We start from the raw sequence: 14,989 nt of genomic DNA on the forward strand, positions 1-14,989 counted from the left end.
CTATCAAACTCTTAGAGGAAAACATAGGCAGAACACTCTATGACATCAATCACAGCAAGATCCTTTTTGATCCACCTCCTAGAGAAATGGAAATAAAAACAAAGATAAACAAATGGGACCTAATGAAACTTAAAAGCTTTTGCACAGCAAAGGAAACCATAAACAAGACCAAAGGACAACCCTCAGAATGGGAGAAAATATTTGCAAATGAAGCAACTGACAAAGGATTAATCTCCAAAATATACAAGCAGTTCATGCAGCTCAATAACAAAAAAACAAACAACCCAATCCAAAAATGGGCAGAAGACCTAAATGGACATTTCTCCAAAGAAGATATACAGATTGCCAACAAACACATGAAAGAATGCTCAACATCATTAATCACTAGAGAAATGCAAATCAAAACTACAATGAGATATCATCTCACATCGGTCAAAATGGCCATCATCAAAATATCTACAAACAATAAATGCTGGAGAGGGTGTGGAGAAAAGGGAACCCTCTTGCACTGTTGCTGGGAATGTAAATTGATACAGCCACTATGGAGAACAGTATGGAGGTTCCTTGAAAGACTAAAAATAGAGCTACCATATGACCCAGCAATCCCACTACTAGGCATGTACCCTGAGAAAACCATAATTCAAAAAGAGTCATGTACCAAAATGTTCACTGCAGCTCTATTTACAATAGCCAGGACATGGAAGCAACCTAAGTGTCCATCAACAGATGAATGGATAAAGAAGATGTGGCACATATATACAATGGAATACTACTCAGCCATAAAAAGAATGAAATTGAGTTATTTGTAGTGAGATGGATGGACCTAGAGTCTGTCATACAGAGTGAAGTAAGTCAGAAAGAGAAAAACAAGTACCATATGCTAACACATACATATGGAGTCTAAGGAAAAAAAAAAAAAGGTCATGAAGACCCTAGGGGCAAGATGGGAATAAAGACACAGACCTACTAGAGAATGGACTTGAGGATATGGGGAGGGGGAAGGGTAAACTGGGATGAAGTGAGAGAGTGGCATGGACATATATACACTACCAAACGTAAGGTAGATAGATAGTGGGAAGCAGCAGCATAGCACAGGGAGATCAGCTTGGTGCTTTGTGACCACCTAGAGGGGTGGGATAGGGAGGGTGGGAGGGAGGGAGACGCAAGAGGGAAGAGATATGGGAACATATGTATATGTATAACTGATTCACTTTGTTATAAAGCAGAAACTAATGCACCATTGTAAAGCAATTATACTCCAATAAAGATGTTAAAAAAAATAAATAAATAAAGGCAACTAGTCAGCAGGGCTGCTCCTCTAGAAGCAGGGAGTGAACAGGGCCACAGGGTTCCTGGACAGAGCTGAGGAGGGGACAGAGAACACCTTTTCTTCTCTCCCACCCATATCAGGCCCTTTCTCTGCAGGAGCTGAGAGCTAGCAAAGGCCAGCCCAGGGGACCTTTATGAAACATCCTGTTTAATGCTGAAAAACGCAGTACCCAAACAAGTGAAAAGCCAGTTCTTTGAGACTGCCATTGCATTACTCCTCATACTTGTTACTTCTTGTTAACTCACCCAGAATATAACCTAAAGTCCTTACTTGGCCTTTAAGTGTATTATGAACTGGTCCCCAGCTACTGTCTGCATCCACAGCATTCTCTCCTCCTTGATTATTCCACTCCAGTCCCATGGCCTCCTCACTGGTCTTTTAACACACCCCCATGCTGCTGCCTCAGGACCTCTACACTTGCTGTTCTTTCTGTAGGGAACACTATTCCTCTGCAGATATCCACGTGACCTGTTCCCTCACTTTATTTAGGTCTTTATTCAAATATCACCTTACTAGAGACGCTGTCCCGTCATACCTCCAATATATAGCAGTACCCGCCTCCTTCTACTCTTCCTTCTCTCACCCTGATTTTTCTTCCTAATTCTTATTCCCCACTGACATACTATGTATGTGTTTACTGTCTGTCTTCCTCCACTAAAATATAAGCTCCTTGCAAGCAGGGATTTTGTCTGATTTGATGACTGCCATTTTGCCAGGGTCTAGAATAGCACCCGACCCATAGTAAGTACTCAATAAATCTGTGTTGAATGAATGAAATGTGCTTCTCCTTCCCCATTTTCCTTTTTCCTATTTATTTTTCCTGAGGCCTCCGAAGTTACAAAGTTCTCAAATAACATGTTGACTCTGGAAGCGTGTCATTCTCCCTGAAGTGCCTAACATGTAGTAAGGTCCTCCGTGGTGTCGGGCAGCCCAACACGAAGTCTGGGAGCTTGGGTTAGGTTGAGAAAGGATTTTCAATCATTAGCTAGTTGTACAGAAATCCACGAAAGGGAAGATACTAAGGGATTCTAAAACCATTCTAAGGAGTAATGGTCAAATTCATCTTTGGAAAAGAAGTGCTCTTTGGTTCAGGGAATTGCTTTTAATGGACCTTTTAGTTCTGCAAAGAAAGGCCTAAAGTCTGGGCAGGATAGAAGAGGCTGAGATAGGAGGGCACAGTTTTGCTCTCAGTCTATTACAAAGGTGTCTATATTGGTAAGAGAGGTGTTTTTATTTTTATGTTTTCTAGTTGCACTGGCTGATCTGAAAAAAACAAAGTTTAAACAGAGCTAGAAACTTAAAGAATAAAGTAGAATGGAGAGGTTTGTCTGTTCAATATGTCTGGAAGACTGGGCTGAAGAAGGTATCAGAGGGGGCTCCTGGCAACATGAGATGCTTCATATTCAGTTTTATTTTGTCTCATAATCTATGAAGAAATTTCCCTTATTAACCCCAAGTCTTCAACAGAAGCTATGTTAACGGCTGCCAACGTCAGCCTTGTGTTAGCACTGCCTTAAGGAATCAATGGAGACTATGTCAATGTTTTGGATGGTGAAGGTAAAATGGGACCAGGGAAGCATGAAGAAGTAGTGGTGAGGTGGCTAGAGGTGGTGGAGGAGAATTTGGAGGACAGAGATGTCAACAAGGAGAATGTAATCACTTAGAGAAATTCTTGGAAATTTGACATAGGAATCAGAATTTCTTGCAATCAATATAATATCAGTATTTGGATAGTAAAAGAAAAGGGACTCAGAGAGAATGAGAGATTTAGGGACTTTGGGGTCCCAAAGTGAATTCTGCATCACAGAATTCAGACTTGAATCTCAGTGGTTATCTACTTTTAAAACTTTATTTAACCATAGAAACCTGTTCATCAAATAAACTATTATATAGAACCCAGCAGGTAAAACAGAATAAAACTGAGCCACTGTGATGGAAAGGGATAGAGGTTTGAATTTATGCCCAATTAGCTTTCCCACTGGATCTCACACTGGCCTTCAGGTCCCTCTGGGGAATCCCAGTACCCCAGGAACATAGTTTAAAAACCATGGATCTGGAACTCAAAGCAAGAATATACTCTTTAATATTCCAGATGGTTGATCTTTCAGCCTGACTCTGAGGGCTCATTACCTGCTAAGCAGCATGTGTCTGAGCCAGCTGTCACTGATGGGGTGTTCTCCCTTCTCTTGAACCAAATTCCTCAACCCTGGGACTTCTACCCACTGGTCTTGGTGTAAAAATCAAAATAAGCCTATTCTTTCCATACAACAGCCCTTCAAGTCTTTGAAGGCCTCTTATTTCCTTCCTTAACTTGTCTTTGTTCCAAGTTAAACATTCTCAACCCTCCAACTATTCGCAAACTATTCTTACAGTTCATATGCTATTTGGGCACCTGAAATTACTGATATTGATTAGAGAAAACAAACAGCATAGAGTTAAGACCAAAACAGGGGCACATAGAAGAGGGATACAACCACACACACTATGAGGGTAGTAAAGGAAAATGAGAGATGTTGATCTGCTACTCTGAAAACTGTACAGAAATATGTCCTCCCCCCTACCCAACCCTGCCCGCCCCTGGCACTGTGAAGTGGGCTGGAAATCAGGTCGAACTTCATTCAGCTCAGGCTGTGCCCTGGATCACTCCCTAATAGTCACCAAATCGGAGATACGAGGGGATGGCTATCGACAGTGGAGGCACTCAGCTCTTACTATTATTATTTTGAAAACATCCCCAGCAGCTGGGCTCCGGAATTCAGGACAGTAAGTGCCTAGCATGGGTTCATTCCCACTAGTCTTAATTGACCACATGTGTATCCATATGGTTATGGATTCTTGCCTAATGCCATGGACTCTATTAACTAAAAACAACTGACATTCCGTAACCATGGATCCATCAGTTGTTTCGGAGCAGGATGTATCAGAATGTCAGCATCGTTTAGTGGTTATTATTGGATTTATCTTAGGCACTGGCTTTGGTGGAGGCTGTAGGGGTCAGGGAGGTGAGCGGCAACACGTAGGGCTAGTTGTACAGCTGGAAAGTATGCGACCAGCTCAGTATGAGGGCACCCCACTAACCTCCCTGAAACAAAACTTTGGCTTCCTGCTATCGAGGTGCTTCACACACACCCCACTGGTGGCTTGAGGCTTGCAGACACATGCATGCTGTGCATACCAGCAGTGGGCAGACAAGGAAAACTGCACTTGACACAGGAGGGTCCTTTCAGTGCCGATCTTGCCTCTGTGTGGCTGGACCATATCCTTTGCCTGTGATAAAGCTCTTCCATGAGTATAAACTGCTTCAGTCCTGTGAGTTCTTTCAGAGATGATTAATGGGTAATTAACACAGCAAGGGTGAGAAGGGACTTCAGATACAAGCCATTCAGCGGCCTGAAGGGTGCTTCTGATGAGAGAGTGTTAGTGTTTGGTGCTGAAAGCACACAGTTTTGTAAGTGGGTGTGATGAAGTACAATACTTAGTTCTGTTGGATGTTAGGGAAGCACGTCCAGAAAAACAACAGGCACAGGGTCTGGTTTGCTCCAACAGAAAAATATTTCTAACTCTGACAAAGAATGTATCCAGCCAGAGTTGCCAGGTGTGTGTGCAAACAGATAGAGAAGGACCACGGTGTCCGTCCTCATTTTTTTTCTTTTTCCCACACGCTCCTTTATTTTGGCCCTGTACCTGTTAGGGGCAACAGTGTGGTTTCATGTATGTGGTTTCATGTCTTTTTTCCACAAATAGAATATTATACATGCTTCTGAATCCTAAATAAGGTCACTGGTATTGCAGAAAGAATCAAGGTATCCCATGTCTGCCAGGACTATGACAGCATTGACAACAAAACAGAGGCTTGGGAAGGAAGTCAATTCAGGAGGGAAGAGAATGTGTATATATGAATGAATGTATGTGTGCATACATGTATATTCAAATGTGTATGTGTGGTATGTGTGTGAGAGTATGTATACACACATAATTTTCACACACCATGTATATGTAGAAAAAATGATCTGCAATTAAAAATGAAACAAAATCTAATCATTTTATTCTCTTAGCTCAGGATTTGAGCTGTATCTAAATCCAGGCTCTGCCACCTGCCGGCTGTGACTATGTACAAGTCAGTTAACTGCTTTGAGACTGGTTTCCTCATCTATAAAATGGCAATTTTTATTGTGCAAGGTTCTGATGGGGATTAAAAGAGATAATGCATGGGCTATCCATGTTATGAACCATCAACAGATTTCCAGAAGAGAAATTTTGACCGCAGTTTGCTAACTTCCTATCTTTTCTCTGAGGATCTGTGTTGTGAGAAGAGGAAGGACAAGAAGGGAATGGAACTCAGAGCAGAAGGACCAAGGAGGAGGAGGACATGAGGAAATAGCATTAACTTCACTCTACTTGTCTGCACTGGAATAATCCCCTAGGAACCAACCAGGAACTCGCCTATCAGTCAACAAAGGCGGCTAAAACATGATCTCCTGACCCCACTGTCGTCCCGCCACCATCCACTTGCTATGGAGTCAGAGACAGGAGGCCACTTACTGGTGATGCAGTGGAGGGTTGGCCACAGAGGGTCTCCAGCATCCCGTCAGGATGTTTTATAAGCTAAAAATGCTGTTCCATTTCACATGCTTCTTTAATCTCATGTTTACAATTATCCTGAGAAAAAGGCATCACTAAAGCATCTGCGTTGCGTAACATGCTGACCTATAAGGGCTGAATCACGATTTGAACCTAGCTCCTCCCATTGCTACACGGCTTCCCCCTCGATACCAAAGCTGCTTCCAACTTGATGGTGGGCGTTGCTGGTGTCCTGTCCCATTCGCCCCAGCTTACCTGAGTGCACCAGCAGCTGTATTAGAGGGTTGTCAGCCCACTGTCAACTGTGTCAGGCACCTATGTTTCTTGTGCCCTTTGAGGGTTTTCTTGTGACCACAGGAGCTTGCAAGGAACACAACCTGGAAAGGTAGGGAAAGGGAATTTAATGTCCCCTAGGGTCCCCTGGGGCAATGCTCAGCCAACTGGGGTTGAAGAGGAGCACTTACATTTCAGCCTCTGGCATGTTCTGAGTGGTTTCTGGGGGTGCCCCCAGCATGAGAGCCGCAGGTGTTCACAGTGTAATAACCCACCCATAAAACATGTCCTTCATCCGCTCTTGCCCCTTCCTGTCTCACTTTCCCCACTTCCTCACACATGCTTCCTTGGACACCTCCTATGTAAAGAACCCATGCTAAATCTTTACCTCGAGACCTACTTTTGGGGGAAACCCACTGAGTCAAATTCTAACTTCCATGTGGTTGCTGCTACTGTTGTTATTGTTTTGAATTACACTACGTTCCCACCAGAAAAAGGAATAATGACCGTGGGTTGCTGATCAGTCAGAACCTCATTAACACTTTTAAGGCTTGAAAAAACTGAAGATAGTGTTTCCCATAAAGCAACAAGTTATTCCTCCTGTTTCACTAAGTACCCTTCTTCCCAGCAGCTGCTCCAATTTCAAAGCAGGATGATGAAGGCTTTGAAGGCGCTCTGTTAATGCAGTTACAGATCCAGTTTGGGTATGCTAGCTATTAAACAATGGACTTCAGGATATATTTCAAAAGTAGGACATTGTCTCTCGACATAAGAAAACAACTGAATTGGTAATGTTAGAAAAAAATCTGTAAGTATGATCAAAGTATTTATATTATGGAGAACAAGAGCAATCATCTCAACATGCATTCTAGATTTATCAACTCTGCACACATATCTTAGGAAGATTTTGAGAGATTTCAATACAATATCTAAAAATGACCCACCATTTTATTTTTAGCAAAAAGAAATTCTCAGTTTCTGGTAGTTGTCTGTAACTATAGGCTGAAAATGTTTCGATTTTAAAACATATATGTGTAAAATTCTCACATGAAAATGAGCGGTAGCACAACCCACTGCAGTGTGATGGCTCTTTATTCGCAGTTTGTCCCGTCCAGAGATGCCAGACTCACAAGTCACATGCAGTAAGTTCACACAACATGTTTTGTTTTATAGACTCTAACCATTTATTTAACAAAATGGAAGTTTCTAATATCTAGCACTTTTCTACATTTAAAATTTCAGGGAAAAGAGACTCGTCTTCTACAGTATATAATGATTACAAAACAGTTCGTTATCAGCTTTGAATGGTTAAAACACTTTCTCTGCTGATTAGCACTCCGCATCCTTTGGTGAAGTGAGGTGACATTTTTCTTGTGGAAAAGGCCAGTGTTTCTTGTCGGAGGAGATGTATCACCAGCACAACCTTCCCTTCACTCAGACCTGTCTATCTGAGGATTTCTTTTACCAGTGAAACAGGTGGGAGTCCATTTCACTATTCTGATTCCCCAGTCAGATATAAATCCTTTCAACTTAGGGAAGAACTCAAACGTATATAAACCAAAAGGCGGAGATCGCTTTTTCCATCCTCTTTACTCACGTGACGCTCTGGAAAGTCACAGTTTTCTTGGTGGTTTTGCTTTGCACGCTGATCACTGTGCATGGAGCTATTACCAGTGCTAATGTGCAGAAGACTTCTGTTTGTTTGTTTTTTGTTTTGTTTTGTTTTGTTTTTTGCAGTACGCGGGCCTCTCACTGTCGTGGCCTCTCCCGTTGCGAAGCACAGGCTCCGGACGCGCAGGCTCAGCGGCCATGGCTCACGGGCCCAGCCGCTCCGCGGCATGTGGGATCTTCCCGGACCGGGGCACGAACCCCTGTCCCCTGCATTGGCAGGTGGACTCTCAACCACTGCGCCACCAGGGAAGCCCCAGAAGACGTTTTGAATAATGCCTAGCACCCACAGGAAAGAACAACGGACCCCCCAAATTTGAATTTTGTTCTTGCAAACTCTAAAAGTCAACGATCACTTGTGCCTTGCAGAATCTGGGGGCTCTATTCCCAGGTGCAAAGTGCATTTTCCGGGTTTCTCCAGAGCAAAGGCAGGGTGGACGCCCTCATTAAACCTGTGCCTGATGATGAAGAGCAACTGTCCAGTCTCAGAGTTTATAAACAGGAGCCTTTGGGTGGTGTAGTCCAGTAGGATGCCCACTCTGGAGGGACGCTCCGTCACGTGGACATTGCTCACAATGCCACTGTAGAAAAATGTGTATCTGAAATGGAATGGAATGGGAATTGAAAACTTTGGAAATCTTGAAGGACCATGATAAAGAAAATCACTTGGAGATAACCGATTTTGCAGTTGTTCACCTCAATTCACAATGAGTTGCAATAACATTGTCCCAAATACTTTAACCAGATCCCTCCTAGATGCTAAAATGCATAGCTCTTCTCAACAGACGAGTATTTTTAATAATTTTGCTCCTTCTACATTAGGAGGCAGTCCCAGAATAACCAACATATGCCTCCCTTGTGATTTTTCTCAACATTTTAATTCTTTCCCAGCTGCCCACGTGTTTTAACTACTGCATTCATGGTGTGTCATTCTTTTGAATAAAACTCCTTTGAGGTTGCCGTGTACTTTAAAAAGTACCGCGGGCTTGCCTTCCATAAAGCGTATTAATTTTACCATTTAAAAATTTTGTAAGTAACTTACATAAGGACCTTTATGAAGTTTAAGAAATATTTCATTATTTTTGCCCAATTTCATCTTTTGTACACTCCCACTGACCCAAATCAACTTTCCTTTTCATCTTCTCAGTGTTTTCTGCACCCTTACAGCCAAGGGGGGTTGCCTTTGATTTCTTTCTTCAATTCAAACAAATTCAGTTCAACATGTAGTCATTGGGCATATCTGTGTGTCCTGTACTTTGCTAGACCTCTGCACCTCTGGGGGATAGGCAGACCACAGCATACTGTCCTTGCCCCCAGGGAAACCATACTCTACTGAGCAGGAATGAAAATTGTTGATGACTTAAACACGGGCTGGGGCTGAGACTCCAGCTTAGAGCACAGATTGGCAAAGTGTTTCCTTACACATTTAATGGACCTGGTTTAGTTGTGAAAGGAAAGGTTCAAGGCCAGGTTGGCAAGGAGAAATTGCTGAACAGAAGAAGTTAAATTGCTCTATGCAAAAAAGTAACACAAGGTGGGAGTTTTCTCCTGGCAATCTTAGAAACAGAGGGTGGAGCCCTGAAAGCAGGAGAAGAGAAGAAATGAGAGATGGAAGAGAAGAAAATAGATGAGGGACAGATCTGTGGATATGATAGGTCTGAGGGTGGGAGTGACACTGGGAAGACTGGGGCCGGAGAAACTGGGTGACTCTGGTGTGGCTGAGAAGGACAAGGACCTTGAAGACCTGTGACATCTCTCTTAAAGGCCCAGAAGCTTGAGTGCAGGAATATTTAGGAAATGGCAAGTTAGCAATTTCCTCACTGAAAGAAGCTCATGTGAAAGGGCAGAGGTTCACGGGGATGGAAGGTAAGCGAGACTTCCACAATGATAAAGGACCTCTTCAGTGCCTTGCTAATGTGAAATATGGCAGAACATTATGAAGTTTTAGAGCCTGTAAAGCACACAGAGGCTGCAGGTGGCAATGATGGAGAACAGCAGTGGGCTGTTGGGCTGCCCAAATTCATCCTTGGAGAACAGATGGAGAACAGGCTGGGGCTCTTACAGAAGGGGCTTGGGGAGCAGATGGGCTCACATTCAGCCAAAGATGAATGGTTAGGACTGGATGGGGAAAAAACGGAGAAGGCGATCCAAGCCATCGGGGCAGCAGAAGCAGTGATGAGGTGGCAGAATAAACCTGTATGTCATGGAGAACATCACCATCTGACTGATGGGTTAGGAGGGGACATGTGAATGACTTTGAGGATATTACCTGGATAGGTAAGTCAGAGGCCAGGCTCTAGACCTGCCCTGTCCAATATAGTGGCCACCAGGCACATGTGGACACTTAAATTAAAATTAAGTAATATTAAGTAAAATTCAAAATTCAGTTCGTCAGTCCTATTAACCACATTTCAAGTGCTCAAGAGCCACATATGACACCATTTTTCTATTTTTGCAGAATGTGTGATTGCGTAGCACTGGTCTAGAGGGTTCTGAATGCCCGCATAAGCCATTTCCCTACCCTGCTTAGAAGGTGCCCGGTGCCCACAGGCCCAGCCCTGGTCAGTCCCTGAGCTAATCACTACCATGGAGGTCAAGGAGGGAAAGACATTCCTTGAAGCCTTGGACCCACCAGTTCTACAGGGCCTGGAATTTGCCCTGTCTTGTTTCTGCCTCCATTTCCTACTGAGCACATCACTTCCTTCTCCAACCTGCACTCTGGCCTGAAACCAAGCCTATCTGCCGCGGCCTGACTCCCTCCCTATCCTTTGGACTGCTGGTCCCTGTTCAAACAAAGGTCATCCAGAAGCCTGATTCTTGACATCTGCATGACCCTGGAACTACCTTGGCGAGGTTTCCCACCTGGGTGGACCACCCCTGTGAATCTCACTGATGGCCCAGAATGAGCCCAGACTCCTCTCCACCCTGGTGGCCACTCCCCTCAGGCCTCCTCATACTCCAGCCTGGTCACATTCTTCCTGGCTTCCCCCTTCACTGTGGTCCCACCTGAGTGTCAACACCACTGTAGATGTTTGTAGATTTTTGAGCAGAAAAGGAAGGGACATGATGCAAATGATGTTTGAGAAATATTTGCCAGTTGTGACACATAGAATGGCTTGGAGTGGGTGGAGACTGGAAGAAGAGCACAGGCATGTTGGCTGTGGATGAAACTAGTAAAGGAAACAAAGCCTTGAACTAGAGAAGTAAGTTAGGAACAGACAGGATGAAATACCGTTGATTCCTTCTCCTTAGACTCTCTTCATTTCTCCTATCCAGTTGTAACATCTTAAAGCCTGATGCAAGTAGAATCAAGAGTAATACCGCTTGGTTTAAATCATGAAGCAAGGAAAATGGAAAAACACAGGAGGGTCTGCTATAGCCGTACTCTCAGTAACCTGAAGGCCAGGGTGCTCTAATTTGGAACATGAAATGAGGCATTTAAGACCTGACCTTTCTGTGCTGTGACCACACACAGCACACTCCTCCTCCCATAATCTACAGAACCTACCCTGGGCCCACAAGAGCCAAAGACCAAAGTTGTTGAACCTGCTGAATGAAATGAACAGTTCTGTTTTCTAGAGTCTAGAACTCTGTATTGGACTCTCATCTTTGGTTTGGGTTCTTAAGGGTTCAAGTGTCTAAGGAAATTTTCATGAAATCAATACCTAGTTCCAGATCTAAGTCTACCGATTATAAACTCTGGGTTTGAGTGATTTTTCAGCTCTAGGAGGAGGCTGAATATCAATTAATTATCATGGCTCTGCCTTGATGGAATGTGACTTTAAATAGCTCTTGGAGATGGTGTCCTTATGAACCATGTCAGAGAATCAAACTCTGTCAAGTAGGATGCAGGGAGAGATGTGCAGCCAGAAATATGCAAAATCCCAATCTGTGGGCCTTTTTCTGGGAACTTGCGAGCACTGCTTCCTTTTTAAGCATTACATTTGAATAATTCCTCACATTTGATTCTTTACAATTTCAAAGCTCTTCCTTGTACCTGACTTCATGTGATCCTCACAACCCCAAAATGTAGCAGACCAGGCATCACTGTCCCCTGACAAGACAGATGAGGCACCTCAGATATGCTCATTAGATTAACCAACTTCTGGTGAGTAGTCAATAGGAGGCTAGTAGAGAATGGAGCCAGGACTAAAATCAGGTTCCTGGCTCCAGACTCACGCTCTTTTATTAGACTATCTTGTGCGCATGTTCAGTTCAGAACATGCTCGCCTTAGCTAACACAGGTTAACAGCTTTTTCGCATCAAGCAATTAAACAATACTAATGAGACAGGCTGGGACCTAGGACCCTTTACTGCAGCACTTGCACCTGGACAAATGTCTTCTTGAGCAACAAAATACAAAGAAACTATAAAGGACTAAAAACAACTGCATGCATGTCCAGTTGGGGCAAATTATGAACAACAGATACAAAAAGGCCAAAACTCAACTGCCACTTCTGAGGTGCTGGGAGCAAAAGCAGGGTACTGCGCATGATCCGTGCCCACAGCACACCGCCAAGTGGGTGGGTGGACCACCTAAGCCACGCCTCCCGCCTGACCCAGCAATCCTCCCCTACCCTCAGCCCATATAACGGACCAGCTCACTCCCCCGCACGGAGTGAGCGTGGGTACCTATTACTTGTTCTCTCTCTCTTTTTTTTTTTTGCGGTACGTGGGCCTCTCACTGTTGTGGCCTCTCCCGATGCAGAGCACAGGCTCCGGACGCGCAGGCTCAGCGGCCATGGCTCACGGTCCCAGCCGCTCTGCGGCATGTGGGATCTTCCCAGACCGGGGCACGAACCCGTGTCCCCTGCATCGGCAGGCGGACTCTCAACCACTGCGCCACCAGGGAAGCCCTTGTTCTCGCTCTCTCCTGCCGCAGCACGAGTCCCAGTAAAGCCTTGCTTGCATTCCTCGTCTGGCCTCTTATCAATTTCTATTGATTAAAGAGTCCAAGAACCCAGGTCGGTAACACTAATAATATAGACCAGAGGTTAGTCAGCTTTGTCTGTAAAGGGCCAGATAGGAAATATCTTAGGCTTTGGGGCCATTCAATCTCTATTACAACTAGTCAACTCTGCCATTGTAGCACAAAGGCAGCCATAGGCAATACGTACACAAATGAGCTTGACTGTGTTCCAACAAAACTGCATTTACAAAAAAGGCAGCGGGTCATATTTGGCCTGTTGGGCTATAGTTTGCCAACCCTTCATATAGACCAATGGCGGTGGGGTAGGGGGGTGGTACTGGGGACCTACTTCTTCCTCAGTCCTGTTGATTCCTCTGTGGAGGGAGCCCTTTTGGCCTTATCCTTGTGGTCTCTCCCCACCCTGGGGTGAGCTTTGAAGGAAAACCTGGCCATGCATGTGTTTCCCTACCTCTTCCTGACGAGTTTCCTGAGGAGATGCACATGCTTCTCCAGGAACCTACTCTGCCCCGCAGGATGGGAAGCTGCCCTGGCCAAGGCTCTGTGTGGGTACAAGTCTGTCTATTAATAGGGTTCGATATAAGAAACATTCTTGCTTTCACATATGAACCACATTCTCTAAAACCGGCTTCCTCAGTAATCAGAGTAGTCGTTGAATCTCCAAATACTTGAGTCTTTTGTTTTCTTTCTCAGCTGACTCAGAACTCGGGCAGGGAAGTGAGAGGTTATTTATTAGGTCCCTCAGAGCCCTCTGCCTAGACATCAACGCATGACACTTTGATTAAGTGGGGAGGGGCAGGCTCCGGCTTACCTCTGCGGCTCAGAGCAGTGCATGTACCACGCGGTCTCTCCTTGTCCCAGGGCACCGGCCTGCACCGTCGAGCTGGAGCAGATGCCCAGTCGGTACGCTGGGCAGTCTGTGACAGTGGTTTCCCAGTAGTGCTGGCCACAGGCAGGCAGCTCCTCACCCAGCACTGATGGGATTCTGCAGGCAAAGTTGATCAGGAATTGCCAGCCTTTATCTCATAAACACCAACATCCATAAATGTATACACAGTTTAAGCAGGATTCTATCCTCGGAAACTGCTGGAATTTGACTAAAGACATTCATTGTTCATTGTGCCCCCGACCTTGACCTGATGGCCACAGAATTCCCCAAACCCTCGACATGCATTTAACACATTTCTACTGCCACACTCAACACACACGCATTACACATAGCGTCTCTTGGAGGGACTGGGAACCAGGAAATAATTAGAATAATGGCAGGATAAAAAGAAATGGAACAATCTCTGCTTTCAAAGAGAGTGAAGAGATATACGGGAGGCAGGTGGAGAATTCCAAGAGAGCATGACTTGCAAAGTTTTCTTCCAAAACTTGCACATACACAAAAAGGAGTCTCTAAAACCTTCTCTCACAATGAGTTCCAGTGTCTGCTGACTTTCCTGGGCACAGAGACCGAAAAAGGTGCTGCTCCTGAAGAGCAAGCCGTCTGGGGAGGCCAGAGCAGAGCGGGGTTACACCTGGATGAACCAGATGTAATGCTTGTGCTCCGCAGAGGTTTGTGGTCAACAGTCTTTGGGACTCTGGCCTCTTTAGATGGTAGCAGGTACACCTGAGAGGTTGTCGAAAGGTCTCTTTTTGTCTCACCTCAGCTATTTTTGTAACAGACGCGGTGAAGTGAATGAACCAAAGCACTTTCCACTGCGGACGGGTGACCTTGTTTGCATGAATTGCTCAATTTTGCTTTGAAATGGCTGAGACAGCAAGGAAGCATTTTTAATTTAAGCAGCGTTAATATTCAGTCAGCACCCTCTCCCTCTACCCTTTAACAGATGAGAAAGTGATTAATGCAAAGGAATGTACTTCATTTTCTCGTGTCTTTACCCAACAACCTCATTTCAGAGAGGGGGCTACTGATGGGCCCTTGCTCTCTGGAGCAAAGCCCAGCTGCCTGATATTTATGAGTTAATTTTCAGGTTAATAATAAATAAATAAAATTCTATCAAATACATTACAGTTATTATCTATGAACTCTTACCAACCTCCAATCTATTTCTTTTCTCTTTGATTTTTTTGAGAAATCCAAAAGAGACAGAAAAGCTCAATTTATTTCTTAAATCTTTTTTTTCCCCTGAATTCACTCATTTGTACATGCTTAGCATCTCCAGTGTTCTGGGCCCCAGGCTAGATTCTGGAGATTAAAGATG

General features: G+C 44.4%; 1 protein-coding gene across 2 annotated transcripts in view; it reads right to left on the reverse strand.

Annotated features, from left to right (window-relative positions):
- CMYA5 (cardiomyopathy associated 5) overlaps positions 1-14,989 on the reverse strand; it is a 327,862-nt gene that overhangs the window by 214,597 nt on the left and 98,276 nt on the right. Inside the window, exons 12-13 of one of the 2 annotated variants that reach the window (XM_082621623.1) lie at positions 13,591-13,764; positions 7,275-8,451 (exon numbers count right to left, since the gene is read on the reverse strand). The exons of the other annotated variant lie outside the window; for it this stretch is intronic. Of the exons in view, the coding sequence (XP_082477749.1) occupies positions 8,205-8,451; positions 13,591-13,764 (421 nt within the window). The 3' untranslated portion in view covers positions 7,275-8,204. Of the gene's footprint in view, positions 1-7,274; positions 8,452-13,590; positions 13,765-14,989 lie in introns of those variants that run through there. 2 annotated transcript variants of the gene reach the window in all.

Source organism: Mesoplodon mirus (assembly GCF_964341445.2).
Source record: "Mesoplodon mirus genome assembly, chromosome: 5".
In the NCBI taxonomy this organism is placed as follows: Eukaryota; Metazoa; Chordata; class Mammalia; order Artiodactyla; family Ziphiidae; genus Mesoplodon; species Mesoplodon mirus.